Raw genomic sequence first — 23,030 nt, forward strand, 5'->3', positions numbered from 1 at the left:
TCAAAACTTGTAGTAACGTGCCCTTTTGACGAGTCAATGTGCCCTTCTTTTTTGGTCCCCCCCCCCCCTAAAAATATTTCCTGGATCCGCCCATGAAACGATGCGTTGATAAATAATAATTTGTTATAGATTTACTTTAGAACATTAAGATAATGTGTTCGCGGATATAGTCGAAAAAAATCATAAAAAAATCGAATACCATAACATATTTGCTGCAAAGATTAAACATACAGCTGCAAGCAGAAAATCACGAAACTCAAGACAATATTTAAATATTTATATTATATTTGAACTAGATGTAACCCATGGTAACATAGGAAAGTTCAAATGGTGGTCTCACACTGGACTTTTCCCCAAAAATATGTCAGCCGTGTGTATAGTCAAGCCTCATTAGCCGAGGCTATATACACGACCGCCGTGTAGGCCTATATAGTCACTTCTGTGTTAAGTAACGAATATGGCGACCTCCATGACGGTTGTATTTATGGACTTTCATCTCTGTACAGAATATTTAACACGGTGCGTGTACTGTAGTCGACGGGACATGAGCGTGAAAAGATCCTTACGAAATGCGGCATTGGGTAAGTACAAAGAAGGCCGTCGGCAGTGCTAATCAAACGAGGAGAAGCGGTCAGAACGATGGGAAAGTGTTAAATTTTATATTTGGGGGTGTGGTGGGGTGGGGGGTGGGGGTGGGGGGACCACATGGGAGGACCACATTGTCTTTGAGTCTTTTCCACGACAAATATAAAATGTGGTGGGAAACGAGAGGTGTGATTTGGGAGAGCAATATCCCATGACCTTCAAGATCACCCCCCCCCCCCCTCCCCCACACACACATAGATAGACATAGATAAAAAAAAAATTCTGAATGAAACCCATATGATTATAATTTTTGCTTTAGTAACATCCTCGGCCATTCATGTTTTGTATCAGATAAAAGCAAATTATATCCACAACTATTCCACCCAATTTTTGAGATATTTTGAAGCAGCTATATGTTATAAACATAATGGACTGGTTATTTTATTTACCTGTGTTGTTTTGGGGTGGGGTTTTTTTTTTTTGGGGGGGGGGGGTTTACTACATGGTGTGAATTAGGAAGAAGATTGCATCATCCCTGTCAGTCTCGTAGATCTTGAACAATTTCAAACGAGTATTTAAAAACGCATGGGCGGATCCAAGGGGGGGGGGGACCAGGGGGACGCGTCCCCCCCCAAAAAAAAATTGTTCAAGTGCCCTCAAAATGTCCAAGTGCCCTTTTTGTTTGTAGAATTTTTTTTTTTTTAAGTAAACAATAATTATATTGTAGGTAAATGAAATCAAGATTTTCGTGTACATGCGCAAGCTTGCAGATATGTGTCTGTGTTATTGAGTCTCAATGGGGCCCCATTGAGGTTCTAACGCGAGTGACGCCAATTTACTTCATTATTGCTAGTATATTATGACGTAGAACTGTAGGAATTCATATTAATTGTAAATATCAAAACTTGTAGTAAGGTGCCCTTTTGACGAGTCAATGTGCCCTTCTTTTTTGGTCCCCCCCCCCCCCTAAAACTATTTCCTGGATCCGCCCATGAAACGATGCGTTGATAAATAATAATTTGTTATAGATTTACTTTAGAACATTAAGATAATGTGTTCGCGGATATAGTCGAAAAAAATCATTAAAAAATCGAATACCATAACATATTTGCTGCAAAGATTAAACATACAGCTGCAAGCAGAAAATCACGAAACTCAAGACAATATTTAAATATTTATATTATATTTGAACTAGATGTAACCCATGGTAACATAGGAAAGTTCAAATGGTTGTCTCACACTGGACTTTTCCCCAAAAATATGTCAGCCGTGTGTATAGTCAAGCCTCATTAGCCGAGGCTATATACACGACCGCCGTGTAGGCCTATATAGTCACTTCTGTGTTAAGTAACGAATATGGCGACCTCCATGACGGTTGTATTTATGGACTTTCATCTCTGTACAGAATATTTAACACGGTGCGTGTACTGTAGTCGACGGGACATGAGCGTGAAAAGATCCTTACGAAATGCGGCATTGGGTAAGTACAAAGAAGGCCGTCGGCAGTGCTAATCAAACGAGGAGAAGCGGTCAGAACGATGGGAAAGTGTTAAAATGGTCTTGCGCATTATATTATAGATTGAAACAAATTCCTGAGATCATGTGAGTCAGTGAGGCAAGAAACTAAATAAAATAGCTTTAGCCTACAAATATTAAAAGTTTTTAAAGTTACATTCTCTGGTTACCATATTATAACATCATGTACAAAATTTAATATGAAATACAAGCTCAGATGAACTTTTAAAAATCTCGTGTGTGTTCGCTATGAACGGAGATCGTCAAAAGTATATGCTTGTTTTGTCGCCTGTGCCGCCATAGCTCGGCAAAGCACAAACGACAGCCTGTTGTCAGTTTCAGTTAACACGTGCGTTTGCCGATTTCAAATTGTAGGGTTCATCTCAAAAAATTAAAAGAGAAATCTTGCGCTGTACGAAGAACGTTCGGTCGAGGATATGGTATTAGAGTCTTTCGTTAAAACCGGTTTGATCTTGACAACGTATTATCGACAATCGTACCTTCCTATTTCAGAATTAATATTTTATAAAGTGTTAGTAGAACTTTCAAAGTTTAGTTTGTATACTAGTAACACATTAATCATGTATATATTTTTAAAATAAAATATACTAAAGTAGACAATGAACGTTTTCACTTCTTAATTTTACGTGTTAAAATTGACAAATTCAAAGAAATATTCTTTCGTTTGGAAAGGGTAAAGTTAGGGGGGTGGGGGGGGGTGTTCTTTAACGACGTCAAAGTTAGAGCATATTGATTTAATAATCATCCGACGCCATACAATCGTAAATAAAATGTGTTGAGTGCGTCGTTAAATAAAACATATCAAATCCTTCCTTCCATCTGCTGTTGGATGTCTAACATTTGATAATTTTGACATATAATCTTAGAGAGGAATCGGGTGCATGTGCAGGGGAAGGGTATTGGAGGTCGAAACAAGGGATCGTTTATATGTACCATCCCACAGACAGGATATCACATACCATTGTCTTTTATATACCCGCCGATGGGGATCGATCCTAGACTGACCGCGCATTTCCAAAAAACACCTATTTAGGTCTAAGTAATGAATAAAAATAGCATATAGTCTTGAAAAATGTTACGTAAATCGAACACAGTACCCTCTTCCTCTACCCCTAGAGCGTTGCGTAATTAGTAACACCCCCTTACATGTACTGCGTATGCCAACAGCTGGCCACTGTCAAAATTTCACCCACCGACCCCTGGAAAGGCGTTGTACCATACCTCTATGGATATAAATATGTTTTGGAGATATGAGATGACCCCTCAACCAAGACAGTTAAATTTGTTCAAAAATTGCGAAATCTCGCGTGATCCCTTGTTGGGGAATTCCACACTTGTGATAAGCCAATGAAAACCGATATCGGTAGGAGCCCGTCAAAAGTGTCCCACTTTCAAAATACTGGCTTTGTTTTTGACCTGGATAAGCCAGCGTAGTGAAATCAATGCGGCGTCATATATGCACCAAACATAATTGGATTTTCTGTTCTATATGCTTAAATAATAAAAATATTCCGGATACTGCCGCTTTAAAAACTAAAAAAAAATAACATTGGAAACGGGGGGGGGGGGGGGGGGGGGGGGGGGGGGGGGAGTTGCAGCAATATATTTCAAAATCAACAATAATAATAATAATAATAATATAAAAACATTATATTTTGACTGTCGAGAAAAATCATATTTAGAACTATGAAAAAAAAAGGAGAGATGCTCTATGTGAGAAAGAGTATAAATAGGTCTAAACAGTGGAGGAATTTGTCGAACAGAACAACAGAAATGGCGTTAAAAATACCCTTTTTGTTGATTTTAGCTGTTCTATTTCGATGTGGCAGTAGTGCCACTTATTTTACAGGTAAGTAACATGAATTAATAATAATAAACAATTTAGTAGTGGTGCACTGAACAAAAACGGTGTATTTGTAATCTGAATATTGAATAATAGCAATTTAGAACTATGGTCTATTAGCTGACCTTGGATTAACAATTTGACATTTGACCATTTTCAAATTTTATAGGATCGTCCGTTATTCATTTATTAATGTCCACGACAGTCACTATTAGAACCCTTGTTTTGGCATCCTACAAAATAAATAAAACATATCCAACGGTAATTTTTGGATATGATATAGGCCTAATTGACAAACGGTTGTTTTGTTTTTTATTCCATTTATCTTTTAAAATTTAAACATATTTTGTCCAGAATTATGAAAAATAAAAATATACGGATCTGTTATGGAATTTTGACACGGGTCAAGGTTAGTAGACCAGTTTTTATTTTAATGTGGTGAAGCATTGTAATAATATAGCTAACTTTGAATTTGAATGACGTCCGTATTCCAATGACGTCACTACACAGTTCATTTCTGGGTGAGAGTTCGTTCATTCACTATAGTTCCTACTTGTGACACACGTTGTGATTCGCATATTCACTTCTAGGAATTGGGGAAGAATTAAAACAATATGTATGTTTAATGCTAAGCCTTATTCCTGTATCTTGCCCATGTTTTGTAATATTGACTTTTTGGACATGGGTGTATAACGTAATAGACAGCCGGAGTGAATCGGTTGATAAACCACCTGTTCGGATCGGTACTACAGCCCGATGCGGTCGTATAGCAAAAAACTGAGATGGAAATGTTCATAATTTTGGAGTGAAAATAAATAATCATTATCGCAATGGTGTATGCTGTTAGTGCCAACGAGAACCCATCCTGTTGGCAATGTTCATTTGAAGTTGGGCAATTTAACATGGATTTTAATGGCAGATGACATCTGTGTTGTGAGACCTTACAATAACCATAAACTGAGTACACGACGTTTCCATTTTAAGAATGCTGGAAATATTTCAATGCAAAGTTGCTACTGAAATGTTTTTGTTTGAACATTACTAATATACCTGAATGTGTTTGAAGAAATTCTTGTGATTAAAAAATTGTACCTTTTACGAAATATGGATTTCAAGTGAAATTACGGTGATATAATATGCTAATTTATTGTGTACGAAGCCAAAACAAAATGGGAAAGTCTACTTAATTAATAGTTTCACAGAACTATTTACAGTAATAAACTAAAAAGTAAAGTAAACTTTGTTTTATTTAACGACGCCACTAGAGCACATTGATTTGTTTATCTTATCATCGGCTATTGGACGACAAACATAATATTATGGTCATTCTGACACTGTTTTTAGAGGAAACCCCCTGTCGCCACATAGGCTAATCTTTTACGACAGGCAGCAAGGGATCTTTTATTTGCACTTCCCACAGGCAGGATAACACAAACCATGGCCTTTGTTGAACCAGTTATAGATCACTGGTCGGTGCAAGTGGTTTACACCTACCCATTGAGCCTTGCGGAGCACTCACTCAGGGTTTGGAGTCGGTATCTGTATTAAAAATCCCATGCCTCGACTGGGATCCGAACCCAGTACCTACCAGCCTGTAGACCGATGGCCTAACCACGATGCCACCGAGGCCGGTCAGTAATAAACTATGTCCAGTTAGTCAATTACCATTTATGGGGCGACAGGTAATAATACAAAATACCCAGGGTTTCTGCCAGAGGGTAAAACTGGTATGGCACCATACCAAACATTTTTGGCAGATTGTTAGTTTTTTTGTTTTTTTTAATTAACAAAATTAATTACTCTTAACCCTAACATTAAACTTAACCCATTTTCTTTCTGGGGGAGGCCCCCCATACCCCCTGTTGACTGTGGTTGCATCCAATTCCATAGCGCCATACCCAAAAATTTCTTTCTAGCAGAAACACTGACAGGTAGAGGCAACTAACAGAATAGACCGATTAAAGGGTTAATTAATAAAACGGTTAAATGTGACGGCTATTATATATAAAGGGCACAGCCATTTTGTACCATCCCAGGGAATACGCCTAATAGTTATTTCGACACCTTGACAATGGTGATTTATTTTGTATTGAAAAATAATATATACTTATTGCTGGCTTACTGGGATGGATAGTATTGCAGAACATTGCGATGCATCCACAAAAATCAGGTACGCTTTGTTTCATCAGTTCTAAGACTAATTCCTGACATGACATGCTAAGTATTAGGTAACCACCAGCTCGCCAGAGGGTGTGTATTCAATGGAATGGAACAAAATGGCTGTGCTCGTTATATATAATAGCCATCACATTTAACTGTTTTATTAATTAAATATAATAATATACTTGTTGATATAAAGCAATAATGTGCATTATATATCGTTGAATATGCATACCACATTATATATCGTTGAATATGCATACCACATTATATATCGTTGAATATGCATACCCAGTGTTTAAGCTGTCGTTCGCCAAATCGCCAAAATATTTTATTATTAAATCGCCAAAGAGCTCATTCGAAAATCCTGCACGAAAAATGCATCGGCTATTGGGTGTCAAACTATGGTATATGCAAACAAAGTGATGATCAACATCAAAATTCAACAGTTAAATTAAAACAGTGTAAAGAACTGCAAAAAATACAAATATCACAGATAGATACAATTAAAATTTAGAATAAAAGTCAGTATCACGTAGAAACTGTAATATAAGTTCTGGATGGAATCCAATGATTCCATCACATTTCGTTGTTCAAATATATCTTTTCGAGTTTCTTTGATATGAGTACACTCCACCAAAATCAGAGTACAGTGACAGTGGTCACATTGAGGTGCAGGATCCTTCTTCAAGATAAATGAATGGGTGAAATTGGTTTTGGTTATACCAGCAAAAAAATAAATAAAACCGCAACCAGTGAGCGGACCTTGAACGTCTTGAGGCGTGTCAAAACGTACCTGCGTACTACACCAACACAATTGCGTCTGAATCATTTGATGGTGATACATGTTCTCAATGAAGACACTGATACGTTAGACTTTGTTAAAGTAACAAACGCATTTGTATCTGACTCCAAGAACAGATTGCAACTGTTTGGTAAATTCAATTTACCAAGTCATGTATCTCACCAAATGCAGAAGTCAAAAACAGAATTTGTTTTGTTTTGGAAAAAGATGTATTTAACTGATCAAGAGTTATAGCCAGCAGATAGGATTTGGATAAGATATATAAATTTGCGAACGACGATCACATTTTTATGTTGTACATCTCTAAAATTAATAGATTGCTCTTCAAAGTTTCTTTAAATATTATACTACATACGGCATAATTTGACAGGAAAAGTTCTTCATTTAATGAGCAGAAATTGCACTATTTCAGCACGACTTCAAAACAAAAAATTCGGGGGTAGGGGTGGGCATGCCCCCAGACACCCCTAGTGTGGCTTTGCGCCTATGGTGCTCGCATAGAAGAAATATCATATACATGCGTACATTGCTTTCATGGCCGTACCAACTTTTAATTGCGCCCGACGCCCCTGAATAGCCGATGTATTGTTCGTGCTGGGGCGTCGTTAAACATCTATTCTATTCTATTCATTGTCAACCTAGAGTCAAACATTGTCTCAACTCGTCCCATTGATTGATCAACTTGTCCAAATACAACATTACCGCGTTTGTAAGCTGTACATGTATTTATAACCACGTGTATGCGTAAATAACAAGTTAGTTCATGGGAAAGCTCAATATTACGCATGTTCATTTGAATCAGCTCATGCATACAGGTGTACATGTAACAACATTATTGTTAACACTTCAAGATGCAATAATATGACGACACAGTAGGCCTTTCCTTTTTCTTTTCTTTTTCATTTTTTAAATTATTTGTCAAAGTGTTTCAAGTGCTGTTCAATGAATAGCTTTATTTGTAAGTGTGATAGCGAGTTTGACTGCACGTGAAGTACTATTTGTGTAAACCTTTGCATCACTTTCTTTTCCTTTTTTTTTTCTTTCTTTCATATTCTGTTGTATATAATATATTTCCTTCCAATGGTTATCCTTGACTGTTACATGTAATTTATATTTACAGCTATATAATATAGGTCGCCATGTATATTGTATGGAGAAAAGTTAAGCACCCCCATGGAGTTTTACAATGACTAATAAAACAAGTGTCACCAAGACATCACTGGCAAAAGAGCTGCGAAAAACTAATTTGATTTGTAACAACAACCCATTGGCAATAAGAAAACAGAACAATTGTATTAGATTTCGGATTTTTTAATCACTATATTGTCGCATAATCACCGGTACTGCTTAAGACCAAATACATATCACTTCAAAGTACGGAGTTGCAGAGTTCATAAAACAATTTAAGGTGGTTATTTGAGAGTAAAAATGTTACTTCGAGTATCTAGATTACATCCTTAGTTCAAAGGTTCAGTAGCGAGTAAATCCTCCATGTGTCCGGATGACTGCCTCCAACATCCGCCTCATCCATCCAGTTAAACATCGGGATCGTTGAAGGGGCAACTGCTGCCACTCCCGATGCAAAGCTGCTTCCAATTCCTGTACACTCTGTACAGGTGGCCCATTGGCTGTATACGACGCCCAGTGGTGTCCCAAATGTGCTCCAGCGGATTCAAATCAGGACTCATGACTGGCCAAGGCAGAGTGGTTACAGCGTTGTTTTGGAGGTAGGCTGTTACTGCCCGGGAACGATGGGATCTAGCGTTGTCATCCATGTACAAAGGCCTTGTGGCGAGTGTGTGGTTGTCGAAATGAGGGATAACTGGTTCCAGGACATCTCAAATGTACTGAGGACAGACGTCGATTGGGCAGCCATTGACGCTTTAGGACAGAACTTGATGCAAAAGGCTGTCGTTGTACAAAACGCAGCAGTGCCCTGTCTTCGTGCAGTGATGTCACATGACGTCGTCCGGACCGAGCAAGGTCCACCACATCATTGGTTTGCCCATGTTTCCTTACCAGTCGACTGATGACTGTATGATGGTAGCCAGGTTGATGCCCAATAGCTTTGAAGGACACCCCTGTTGAATGCATTCCTGTTATCTGCCATCTTTGTGCTTCTGATACCCTCCTTCGTGCCATGTTCGCAGTGAATGATTGAACTGTGCAATACAGCAGAGTTAAATACCCAGAGTTGGTGCGTGAATATACTGTATTTTAGAAAAAGCATGGGAGGCATGCTGCGCTTGCCTGTCACAGTAAATTCAGTTGTAACCGTCACGCATGAACAGTCGCATTATTTGTATGGAACACCACTGGTGATAATCACCCCTGATATAACATTTGCAATTATTTGTGACATATTATAACTCATTTTCTCAGAGGGTGCTTAACGTTTTTCCAGGTGTATATATAGAAGAGAGGCTCGTAAGTTGTCAAAGTTGTGCCCGATTCTTATGTTCTTTGTACACTAAAATGTTTTCAATCAATTAATGGCTTTTTGTTTACAGAATACATCGATGAGTTCTGCGGAAAAACGTTCGAGGTCAACAGCAAAAAGACGGCGGGAATACTGAAATTTAGTCGCTCGGTGGCTCACCAACCTAATTTGGAATGTCCTATGACCTTAAGAGCTCCGAAGTCTCAGATGTTGATGGTCCAATTTACTAAACTCGATTTAGAGAGAGACGACGAGTGCATTGACTGGGTGCAGATGTATGATGGAAAGTCGAAAGAAGCCAAACGTTTGTTTATGTTCTTTGTCAGGGTTGACCAGGTTGCGATTTTAGCACTACGATTTCATGTTTCCGCAAATCCCTGATTTTAGATATGAAGCATAAGACTGATATGGAATCCCAAAATGTCTGTATAACATCATATTGCGATCCCGGCTGTCATAAGCGTACGGGCTCCCATTATTGTAGGTGGGCAGCCTGATATTTGCCCGAATTAAATGAAAATGCACAAATCTGAATAACATTTATTCATATTAGCATTACTACCAAACCGCTATATAGGTTTGCAAACGAATCATTACACATTTTTACACGGGTTACAGCTAACATTATGGGTAGAAGGATGGCAATATATAGTAAAAAAGTTTCAGGCCAGCTCATTTTGCCCAAATATTTTCTTAGTTCTTTTGCCCTATTTTGAGGATGTGTACACACACACAAACACACACCACCACCACCACCACCCTTCGTCTCGTACGTTTATTATAAACCCAAATTCACAAATTTAATTGCCGTTGACATTCCATTAGGTTACTTTCATTAATAATGTTTAAATATATTCAACAAGCATTCAGAGAGTACTGCTAAACCAAGACATCCCAATAAATGTTTGTATCTTCTAAGTTTAAGGGTCATAACTCTGTAAAAATTAGTAAATTGTAATGAAAGTTAAACTTAATCTGTAGCAGTATATAATAAAGCAATATACCAAATTTCATCATTATCATCAGGCATTGCAAAAAAACACACAAAAAAACGCAGTCAGGAAAACATATTTTCTTATCTCCTAACTTGAAGTTGTACTGTGAAAAAAAAAACCCGTGAAATTACTATTTTATTAAAAATATTATCTACTGAGTTATAACTAATGGTAATTCTTTTTGAGGTCCATTTGATCAGAATTCATACAGCTAAACCCCCAGAATTAAACACTCATCACAAAACACTCTATTCCATGTTTTTGGTCGGGTCGGGTAAAGTTTTAACGTGCATATGTGTCACGAGAGATTCACGCACGCCTATCACGGGCTTAATCTCTGACTTTCGCCAGTGACTAAATCCGGGTAAGGAGGAAGGGGGGGGGGGGGGGGGGGGGTAAGTTTGAAGCGGGCGGAATTTGGAATAATTTTTTTTAGTAAAGTCTAAAAAGCCTAAGTCTACGGAGAATAATCTGCATCCCAATCATGTCCGGACTAAGAAATTAAAACCAAAAATATATTTGACTGCTCGGCCTAAAAGGTTTTAAGGTGATTTGAGCAATTGAACGGGCGCAAAAGTAAAGTGCGTTGGACTATTTATAAAAAAATAAACATAAGAATTTTGAGCCACGGCCAAATTTTTTTAAAGTCCAACTAAGCCCAGAAAAGGAGGTTACCTGTCCTAAGAGAGGTTGGCGGCTACGGGGAGGCGATGATGTAATCCTCGTTGAAGTGAGGCACCAACTACCTGTAGCTGTGGGTCCGCAAGCAGGTCACTAGGTGTAGGTACTGGGCGCCGGCGATGATCTTCATAATCCTGTGGACGGTGTAGTTGTCCATGTCCTTTTAGAGGATTCTCTGTCGATAAAGTCCATCCCGGCGCGAAGTGACCACTAGGGCTTGCCCCACTCCCCGTAGCTCCGTGGTGTGGATGGCGATCTGGTGGCCATCCGGGAAGGTCTTGAAGTTCTCCTCGAAGATCCCGCCTGGCAGTCTGTCGGGATCGGAGACGTCGCCCACTTAGTACTTGGAGTACTGGCCTTTGATCTTGCCGGCCGCGAGCTTCCAGTCGTCCCGGGCGGAAGCAGAAGGCCGCGTCTTGGCTGGTTGGTCCTCGGGAGGTCACGGCCTTCCGCTTGGCAACTCCAACATCCAAAGTCGCCGTCGCGGGGGGGGGGGGGGGGGGGGGGGGGGTCTCGACGCAGACGGACGACGGGCAGGAACGGTTGATGCTGGCCGCGGTGCATTCGTTGGCTACTCCACCTGCCGCATCTGTTCAGTAGGTTCGGTTGGACGACGAGTCGCCTCCGGTCGATCCTTCCGGTTTGGTCGTGGTGGGGGCGGCGACGCAGACGGGACCGCCGCTGGCGCACGTTTCTTCTTCCTCTTTTCCGAGTCGCGTACTCCACCAGAGCCCCAAAACAGGCAATCATTCCCCCCAGGTGGGGGGGGGGGGCAGCTCGAGAGCGCAAGTCGACACGTCTTGTCTCATGGCAAATTAGTAGGAGAGTGCATGTTTTTTTGGTGGGGGTTTCGGGGGGGGGGGGGGCGTTGGGGTTTGTTTTGTTTTTTTGGAGGGGGGAGGGTGGTTCGTGTGTATTGTGTTGCTTGACAACTGCTTTACATTTGCTTATACTAAACTGTCTGGAGCTGGTCTCTTCTTGTTATAACAGACATCCATTAGCTTCTCCCGAGCCATCAGCCATACTAGTTCAATGGAATCGAATGTTCTCTTTATTTCCAAATGTCCACTTAGGCCACACTTTTTTTCTCTTTTTTTTTCGGATTACGGATCCGCCGACGTTAATTTTGCCAAAATTAATTTTTTTATTTTTTTTTTTTATTTAGTTTTCAGTCAATTTTTCATTTTATTTTCCCGCCTACTTATGATTTTTAAAGTGGCGGTGCAATAAAATTCAGTTTTCAGCCAATTTTTCATTTTCTTTTCCCGCCTACTTATGATTTTTACAGTGGCGGTGCAATAAAATTCAGTTTTCAGCCAATTTTTCATTTTATTTTCCCGCCTACTTATGATTTTTACAGTGGCGGTGTCGGGAAATACGAAATAAATAAAAATACAAGCCTTGAAATATAAAGCTAAATCAGTATTTACAAGCCCATCCAATTCCAACTCCGTAAGATTTTGTCGGTGCACTTTCAGCTTCGATCCGGAAGTATTTTATTTGGTGCGGTGCAACCTGGAGTGGAGTGGTATATAGAAAAGTGGAATTCAATCCCATCTGAAACGGAGTGCCGAAGAATCGTTCAATAATTAATTAATATGTTTATTTAAATTTTATCTTGATGGATTTTTATTAAAAGTAGTACAAAGTATGTTTTGAATGGTGTTAATACTTTAATTTATACCCAACTCCAACTTTGCTGAAATTTCATTTCATCTGTCGACAAGTTCGGAATTTAGACCAAACGCATTCAGTATGGCCAATATACGTCACAAAACAACGTGTTGACTGAAATCGGTTGTCTTACTGAAAAGATCCGTAATACAAAAAAAATAAAAATAACAGGAATTGGGTGAATTTTATTTTTATTTTTATTCCATCCTCCGACATTGCCTCCTTAAAAAAAAAAAAAACGTAATCCTAAAAAAAAAAAAAGTGTTGCCTTAATAATACACCTTCAGCTGCAGATGGTGCGGTTTTTACGATTTGCACTTTCTAATTCTAATACCGTCCAGAAACTCCAGTACACATATTAAATAAATTATTATCTCCTGCATAATTAGAATCTTCTTTTATAGAACTAACACTCAGACTTTCACATGACTTCGAAACATTACATCTGCATTCTTTCAGGGACGCAATTTTTCTACCATGTATCCTTAAAATTGTGTCACATCCTAACATAGCTTGGAAGTATAAAATATCCCAATACACTTTCTCACTAAATTCTTCCTGTTTAGTTGATGTTCCACACCTTTTGCTGCACCTATTTTTAAAGTTTGTTTTGTTAACGACACAACTAGAGCACATTGATTTATTAATCATCGGCTATTGGATGGCAAAAATGTTGTAATTTTGACATTTCGTCTTAGAGAGGAAACCCGCTACATTTTGTTCATTAGTAGCAAGGGGTATTTTATATGCACCATCCCACAGACAGGATAGTACATACCACGGCCTTTGATATACCAGTCTTGGTGCACTGGCTGGAATGATAAATAGCCCAATGGGCCCACCGACAGCGCATCAAGCACCTTTGCACCTATTGCGTTACGTTTTACTTAAACCCTTACTTACATATATGGTATTGTTTTTATTTGTGAGTAGTAATACGATTAATCAAGTATATGTCTTCAGCTACACCCATTGTTAAACCTTCCTCTGAAGATTTGACAGCTGGCCATTTGCATGTAGTGTCTGGACTCCACTGTCTCAGCTGACATGTTAACAACCTATTGGTTATTTGTGCGAGACAAATGTTATAAACTTTCTCATTTTGTCCCTTCACGCACTGACGTGAGCCGTGTCTTTGGTTTGATCACTGCTGTATTGCACAGTCGTGGTAGATTTTCCGAAACTAAATATTCTGAAGTACCGGGTAGTATGAGGAAAACATATACACATTATAATGATGATCGAAGTTTTTTGACGAGACATGATAACTACTAGTATTTTCTGTTTGTGTTTTACCCAATACCAGGGTGAGTTTGAGCCTGATGACGTGGTGTCCTTTTACAGATGAAGCACGCGATAGTGATTTATGGGAGCATGTATACCGCCATGACATTGTCTTTGATTCATTTGGACCCTGCCTTGTGCAGACATATTAGTTTTGTGAATCAGATTTACTGAAATAAATAGCGGTACTAGTATATACTAGGAACCAATGGTATTTTTAGAAGTACCAAATTAATAGTTGTACAAAAAAAAACAAAAAAACCCATAGTATATATTATAAATAGTGAGTCATGGTATCATGAATTATCATAATTAGCTTTTGTGTGAGTTCTACACCTCACAAAAAAAGAAGGTTTCCTGAAATCGTCTGCATACATTGTTACAAAACACATCCACTGAAATATCGTTTGTGGTTTTAAACTCTGGTATTTATAATAGTTACGTCTGGTCCTGAACACGTATTTTGCATAAATTATGATAATGAATCATTCTATGTGTAGTTTGTAACCTATATATATATAGAGAGAGAGAGAGAGAGAGAGAGAGAGGGGGGGGGGGGGGGGGGAGGTTAAGAGCATGTACAGTCCATACGAGGTCTTAATTACGAGCTCTCGGCCTACTAAATTCCAAACCTATACGTAGCTCTCCACCATTCACATTAGAACGACCATCAAAATTGCGCCAAATCTCCTTCATTAAAATGCGCACCAATTCTCTTTGGCTTAATCCTACGGGACATTCCAAAATACATACCGGCCTCGGTGGCGTCGTGGCAGGCCATCGGTCTACAGGCTGGTAGGTACTGGGTTCGGATCTCAGTCGAGGCATGGGATTTTTAATCCAGATACCGACTCCAAACCCTGAGTGAGTGCTCCGCAAGGCTCAATGGGTAGGTGTAAACCACTTGCACCGACCAGTGATCCATAACTGGTTCAACAAAGGCCATGGTTTGTGCTATCCTGCCTGTGGGAAGCGCAAATAAAAGATCCCTTGCTGCCAATCGGAAGAGTAGCCCATGTAGTGGCGACAGCGGGTTTCTTCTCAAAATCTGTGTGGTCCTTGCCCATATGTCTGACGCCATATAACCGTAAAATAGAGTGTGTTGAGTGCGTCGTTAAATAAAACATTTCTTTCTTTCCAAAATACATAGCACCATATCACCTCTCGCCTGTTACCAACTACGGTTACCTGCCAGTGCAGGCGGTCCCTCCTTCACCCACCCCCACCCCCCACCCCACCCCACCCCATCCTTTCCTGTCCTGGACAGAGGCCGGTTCTTGTGCCCCAAGACAGGTGTGCGCTACAACAGCTTCCTCTGAATGTGCACGTTAACTCCTTTGGCATTGGCATGAAACTGCACTAAAATGCAATAACGGATTAACATTCACGTTCACTTCTAACAAAGGAATTCGACAAGGGGATAATCTCAGCCCATCCCTTTCTAATAATTTTCTTAATGATCTCTTATTTTCCCCCAAAACATGTGACCCTATTAATTTACATAACGAAAATCTTTCTCACTTGCTATGGGCTGACGACCTCTCTCGTCTCTCACAGTTGGCAGACAGCCTTCAAAATTGTTTAAACACTGAATGAGTTTTGCTCAGCATGATATTTTACTATAAACATTGGGAAATCAAACGTTATGACCATAACAAAAAACAATACTGGACAGCAAATTCTATTGTAGGGATAATAAACTAAATAAAACACAAGAATATACTTATCTTGGATGCATCAGGACAGTTTACTAGTACTAAAATAAACTTATTAAACAAAGCTTTAAAAGCTCTCTTCACAATCAATATCAGGGTTTTTTGGTAGCTCACCACCTCCAATAATCTACAACAAATTATTTGATGCCCTTGTAAAACCAAATGTTTTATATAACTGTGAAATATGGAGAGGCGACTTCAGTGGAATCATGAAGAAACATTACACCGAATTCTTTGATACAATGGAAAACGAGCCCTTCAAACAACTTCATCATAAATTTTGGAAATTCACACTCCAAGTGGGGAAAAACTATAAATATTGCTTGCAAAAGCGAACTTAGTAGGCACCCGTTAATCCTGGATATTCATAAAACTATGATTAGGCTATGAGCCAGACCCCCCCCCCCCCCCCCCCCCCCCCCACCCCCCAATTGACCGGTCGGTACCATACAGATGGAGTAAGGCTCATTGTGATTTTTAGCAAGATATATGTCCCTAGATATGAAAAAAAGGTGATAGCAGTGTATAACTCTAGGCCATCTGTGTTATCACCCGAAATGTTATTATACGCCCGCTTCGCTTCGCCAAAAAATGTGATATTTGCTGAAATTGGAATAAATATGTTTTTTAAGGACCACAGAGTGCCAGTAATTTGCATACTGGATGCCAACTAATATAGTAATAGAAATATAGAACATTTGTGGGGGTTATTTATCAAAATATTGATATAATGACACAGAATATGTTAAATGTAGTGAAAAAGTGGTCGAAATTGCTTGGAGTTCAGAATTCACATTGTACGTTTTTGTAAATATTTCACAAATGAAAACTCCCAGAGTAACATTTGACCCCTCAAAATCTTCGCAAGGAACCACTGCATTGGAATATATCATTACTTCGTAATATGGTGGTTGTTTGGGAACACACATATTTTGGCAAAGTTCAACCATACCCCTAATTTGGATATTTTGGAACAAAACATAGCTTTTGAACATTTTAGGTTTATTCGTCTACTTTTGGTATCTCAGTGTAATTTTTGGTATTAGGTAGTATCCTAAAGTAGGTATGTAACATCAGGTACATTAAGTACTGGGCACATTTGGAAAATCTATGTGATACACGGAAAATTCTTATCGATGCTGTACAATGCAGCAAAGGGTTAGACGCCAACAGAAAAAGCTGGCACAACTATCTCAACATGATGTATGATAAAAATGGGATTGATACTTCTCTGCCAAAGCCCATGGCCACGAACGCTGTACATTTTAAAAATCATATCTCAACATAGTTATAAAGCAATCACCAACAGTACTATAAACACAATATATATACATCAAAGAAACTACTTTACAATAAACGTATTGACCACCTCTACAAACATGCAACATACCTTGACAACATAAAATGATATGTAAAATCTCGAACTCTGGTGATGAAGATGAATTACACGTTTTAATAAAATGTCAAGGCCTTACAAAACGCAGAAATATACTATATAAAAAAATATACCAACTAAACTCAACATTTACTCAATTAACAGACACTGAGAAACTATTCTTTATACCACCGGCACACACTGCCCCAATCATAGGGAAGTGTTCCTATGAGATGTATGAACAAAGACGTCTTCTACTTTCAGTTGCTAGACCTCCTACCTAATGACATTGTCACTTGTTAAATATTGTTACTAGTATATAAATTATAATTGTGCTGGGCTATTGTAACCATTATAACATGTCTTGTTTTTCTTTTCTTGCTGTTGATATTATTAAAAATGTTCTGTATAATTCATATACGGAAATAAATGATTGATTGATGATTGATTGAATCATGCCGTGCCACATTTTTAGGGAAAATACTTAAAGGTTCTGTCAAAGTTGAAATTACGATATTTCGTTATTTTCACATTTCTTTGTAACAAAAATAGCTACAAATTAATTGATCCCACACATAATCTTTACCATAATTAACTCTAGAATAATAATTTTAAAACGTCATTCACTTGACAACATTCCTACTCGATCTCTGCAGCAATGGAGTTGTGTTCCGTCAATGTGACAGTATCTCTCTCTCTCTCTCTCTCTCTCTCTCTCTCTCTCTCTCTCTCTCTCTCTCTCTCTCTCTCTCTCTCTCTCTCTTTCGTGTTCAACACGATGGTAACTCGACAATTATCTACAGTCACAACAGGCCTAGAAGATTCACCAGTAGGCGAAGGCGGCCCAATGTAGGGGGGGGGGGGTGGGGAAGCCGGCAAACCCGGCAGTCCCACCTGTTTCCAAGAAGAAGTCGAAACCGGCAAGGGCGACTCAAGGGCGGGACAAAAACCAGCAGCTCAACTGCCGGAGGCAGGCCCTTCTGCTTCGTCGCCCCCCCTCAACTCGAATGCCCACGCCAGGAGTGGCGAGGGGGGGGGGGCAAAGCTGTCAGCTCCACTGAGAGTGGCGGTCCCTTCAGCAGCAGCAACAGCGCAGATGGATATTGAGCACATGATTGTTGACAGTCCACCTGCGTCTCCACCCGTTGTTGACGCGCATCGTGAACCTAAGAAGAGGAAGGTGTCAGAAAAGGCGTCGCTGAAACCTACCATTTCTCCTTGGACGATCGTGTTTCACAAGCTGCCGCGACAATACCACAATGCGATCCAGGGGTACTTTACTGATTCCTCCTAGATGGTCATACCGATCAAGGAGACTTCCTGGAGACCATTACCGTCAGGCAGAGGAAAGTACCAAATCATGGCCTTGAATTTTTAACAACAGCCTCTACGTGACGTGTGTGCGGAATAGGCTGTTTCGACAAGCTATGCTCAAGCCAGACATGGAAAATACTGTAATCCATCGCATTCGCAAGCTGGTACTCCAAGAGGATTACCGAAGAGTCATCTCAACTTGCTACGTCAACCTGAGTGGCTTCCTTCCGAAGTATAAAGTCGAGCAGCGCATCAACACGCCATGAGTTCCGCCGCCAACCTCTTCAAGAACCTTCGCCTCCAGTTAAGGGCCTAGCCGGACTTTAAACTTTTTGGCTGTAGTTCAAAAAAATAATAATTTTGTTTTGGTTTTTTTGTAAATAGTCCGACGCACTTTATGTTTGGCTGCCCGTCTAAATTGCTCAAATCACTGTAAAACCTTTTCGACCGAGTTTTTTAAATTCAACGTTTTGACTTCTTCTTTTTTTAGGTCCAGACATGAGTACAGTGAATCAGGTCATTTTGGTATTGGGTCTCTGACCTAACTTCTAAAACAGTAACGTCACTAGTTAATGCGTGTGACACACTCTCAAGATTCCTCAGTTAAAAAAAAAAAAAAAAAAAACCCAAACAACTAATTATTTAGGCATATAGATAACGGTATAAAATTTATGTTTCAAAACAAAAATTAATAAAAACAAATTGCGGAAACCGCCATTATTGCAACTTTGATATAGGACTTTTAACTTGTCATATACGTGTGTGTGTGTGTATTGTTATTAATTATCTTCTCTTTTTCGTTCTCTCAATTTAGGTTTATCAAAACACCTATGTGGCAAAGAAGAACTTGGCTTAAAGTATGTGTCGTCCCAAGAGTACCTTGCTATCCTGGTTCGCGTCGGCGCTAGACCGGCCAAAGAGGAATTACAAATAGTGTATAATTCCTTTCACATGGGTAATTAGTAGTTTCTGTTTAATTCCAATCACATATGTTTGTTATCAGACGCATGTGGAGCGGTAGGGTTTCGAGGATCGAAACACGTGTACACCTCCCTGTTTAGGTACGTTACTTGTTTCACAATATATTTTCCTCTTGGTGCATGACTCGGCTCCCCTATAAACGTTGGTTTAGACAGTGTAGACCCAACCGGCCTCAGTGGTGTCGTGGTTAAGCCATATCAGACATAAGGCTGGTAGGTACACAGTTCGCAGCTCGGTACTGGCTCCCACCCCGAGCAAGTTTTAATGACTCCGTGGGTAGGTGTAAGACCACTACACCCTATTCTCTCTCACTAACAACTAACTCACTGTCCTGGACAAACAGCCCAGATAGCTGAGGTGTTTGCCCAGGACAGTTTACATGAATCTTAATTTGATATAAGCACGGAAATAAGTAGAAATATAGTGTAGACCCGTCCCTGCTAAATTTTTTGGCACACACACACTTAGTTATGGTGTAGCAGGCTATCCAACACACCCTCGTGAAAAAGTTGGACAAAAGTAGGAATGTAAATATAGAAAAGGTACCCGGTAGCAAAAGTAGAAGGGAAACGTAGGATTGGAACAGCACGTAAAAACATTACTCCTGTTCATACTGGGTACATGAATGTATGAAATCCAAAAAGTGATATTTACATAACGGTACTTAAACATTTTTTATGTGGTCCTCAGTATGTGACTGCACTTTTTTGTTTTCCAAAATAACACTTGAGTGCCAGAAATTCGGACAGATAATATCACGTCATGGAACTTGCTGCCAACCAAGAATGTTATTTTTTCGTATCTCCCAAGTTCAAGGGCCATAACTTTGTGAAACATTAGTAAATCGCCATGAACGTCAAACAGTGCATGATAAAGCTATATACACAAAAGTGTGGGGAAAAAGCTCTAGAAAACTATATATATAAATATATGTGTAAGACGGACAGACATACATACAGACATGATGGAGATAAAACCTATAGTCCCCTCCGGTTGCACTTAAAACATATTTTAACATGCCTGTGAAATGTTCCCACAGTTTACTTCATTGGGGACTGCCTATAGTATAGTATACAATATTATATGTGTACAATAATATGTTGAGATCGATTGGTGCCCCAAATTGGGAGAAGTATCTTGCCGCTAAAACTAATTTTCCGACAAGTGTTGACTTCTATAATAACACAAGCGATATGTACGCTTTTATAGCAATTTACAGTATTTTGAAATCGCATGTGACAAAGCAAAACATAAAAAAGTAGGTATTTTGAAGAAAACGTAGGGAAGTAGGACACAGACCTAAAAGTAGGAAACGTAGCATCGCTGGACAGCCTGCTGCAGTCGCTTTTTGAATTTCTTCACACAGTTGCAGATAATATTTATTTATGTCCCGTCGTAATCACTGAAGCTGTAACTATACGGCGATACAGTATCGTATCAGTTCCTGGAAGTCCTAAACATTAGGTTATCATGTTTCATAAACTTGAACTAAACAGTTTAATTATCGATGCTGGATGAGAAAAGCTAAGTATCAGGTATCAGGATACGTATCGTATCGCGACCTCCCGTGTCGTTACAGCTTAGTGCACGGGGCACATTAAGGCATATTTTTCTTAGGAGAACCACACTTTCTACATCCCTCCTGACTAGTTACAGCTCTAGTAATCGCTGTTTAATTCTTTCCAAAGTGCCCTAATTTGCATTGTTTTCCACTTGATTTCACGTAGATACAATACATTGCACTCACTCAGTGAGTCGCTGTTTAATTCTTTCCACACAGGGGTACACTATATTGTAGTGTTGTCTAACTGATTACACATACATATGCAGGTACCTTATATTATCGTGTTGTCCAATTGTTTCTGTAGGTACACTACATAGTACTGTTATCCAATTGTTTGCATGTACAGGCACGGCGGAGCAGGGGGATGGGGGGGGGGGGGGCTCTAGCCCCCTCAATAATTCTGAATCAAATTTATATATATATATATATATATATATATATATATATATATATATATATAACGTCAACGTCCCTAACTGCATTACGCTTCAAATTCCGTTCACTTTGTTTTCTCGTGCACGGTTCGCACAATGAGCATCCGATTTGTTGTCATCGGCATGTCGTTCATTTATGAGGTTTTTCTTCATAGTTCAGGAACATTTTAATAAACAATGAAGTTGAGAAAAGTAAATATCTAAATACAAAACTTTACAAACCCCTAAAACCATTAATTTTACTAAATCGTTTTTGTTTATTCCTTAAAATTACCGATATCGGGTTCACATGAAATTGACTTAAAATAGAGAAAGATGAATTAACATTCGGTGCGTGTCACATGACCTCACACGTGCCAGATCAACAAGGCCAAAGAATTAAATTTTTACGATTTTTAAGACCCCTGTTGTTAGAATTTGTTTTCAATTATTATATTCGATCTGCAAAAGGTATGCTACATGTTTGTGCCTCTATTGTAGTGAATAGTATTCATAATCCATTCATAACAGTTGTAAATAATTTTGAGTATATAAATTGTGTTAATTTAGAATCAATTCATTAAAAAAAAAAGATATTTTACAAACTATTCGCAGGTATGAACGTAATGCCTATCAGTATTGTCATCAAGTGTGAGCGATGTGTGTTGATAAAACGCGGACCGGACAAGAAAGCGTGACAAATTGAATTTTTCCTTTAAAAAAAATTAATAAATTAAGTGTTCGGCAACTGTGCATAATTAAGAAACATATATTTTTTTATGTGGTTGCCTTAAAAATGAAAAATTATGAACCGCACATGCGCAGTACGATACTTTTTGCAAACGCATGCGCCTGAAAGCAGTTAGAAACGTCGCACCCTTTCCTGTTTATCGGAGGGTGTTTCGCTTTTATTTATTAGAATGGATTTGTTTAACGTCCACATTGTTGATTTTTACGTTACTTGAATGCAATTTATTTTGTTTCACGTATTGTAGCTGAAAAATGTAGAATAGTATTTCCGTAAATATCGTATTCGCGTTTTTGTCGTTAGGTGAACACAGTTTGGGGACGTCGATGGCGTATATATATATATATACATATATATATATATATATATATATATATATATATATATATATATATATATATATATATATATTATTGGTAGTAAATCTTAAAGCCGCACACCCTAGTTCCATCCAGCGAAAATAAATTATAATTTGGTTAATCTACAAACCTGTAACACACTTAGATCACGTTTTTATCAAATGGAGTGAAAAAGCAGGTTTTATATCGATAAATACCATGGGAATCCCCATGTCCCAATTGCTTGAAATAATTTTGAAAGTTTGTATTCTGATGTCACCGGTAGATGTCGCTCGAAGCACAACAATGCCTACGTCACGACAAATTTCACAGACTTGGGGTGCGTTCTTTTCACCTCTCCTGGACATGTTCCAACTGTTCTGTCCTGGTTGTATTCCCTCTCCAGATATCGTAGGACTTAGCAAAATTATTGGTTTTAAGGGTTTGTAACGTTTTATATTAAGATACTTACTTGTCTGAACTTTATTGTTACTGAAAATGTTCACGAACTGTGAAGAAAAATCTCACAAATGAACAACAACAAACCGGATGTTGATTGCGCGAACCGTGCACGAGAAA

General features: G+C 38.9%; 1 protein-coding gene across 1 annotated transcript in view; it reads left to right on the forward strand.

The window, feature by feature from the left end:
* Window positions 1–3,877: 3,877 nt before the first annotated feature.
* The window catches only part of LOC121388217 (low-density lipoprotein receptor-related protein 3-like), a 38,863-nt gene continuing 19,710 nt past the window's right edge, over window positions 3,878–23,030 (forward strand). The window contains exons 1-3 of the mRNA XM_041519484.1: window positions 3,878–3,970; window positions 9,440–9,673; window positions 19,222–19,362. Of these exons, the coding sequence (XP_041375418.1) occupies window positions 3,895–3,970; window positions 9,440–9,673; window positions 19,222–19,362 (451 nt within the window). The 5' untranslated portion in view covers window positions 3,878–3,894. The remainder of the gene's footprint in view (window positions 3,971–9,439; window positions 9,674–19,221; window positions 19,363–23,030) is intronic.

The sequence above is a fragment of the Gigantopelta aegis genome, chromosome 14 (assembly GCF_016097555.1).
Source record: "Gigantopelta aegis isolate Gae_Host chromosome 14, Gae_host_genome, whole genome shotgun sequence".
NCBI lineage: Eukaryota > Metazoa > Mollusca > Gastropoda > Neomphalida > Peltospiridae > Gigantopelta > Gigantopelta aegis.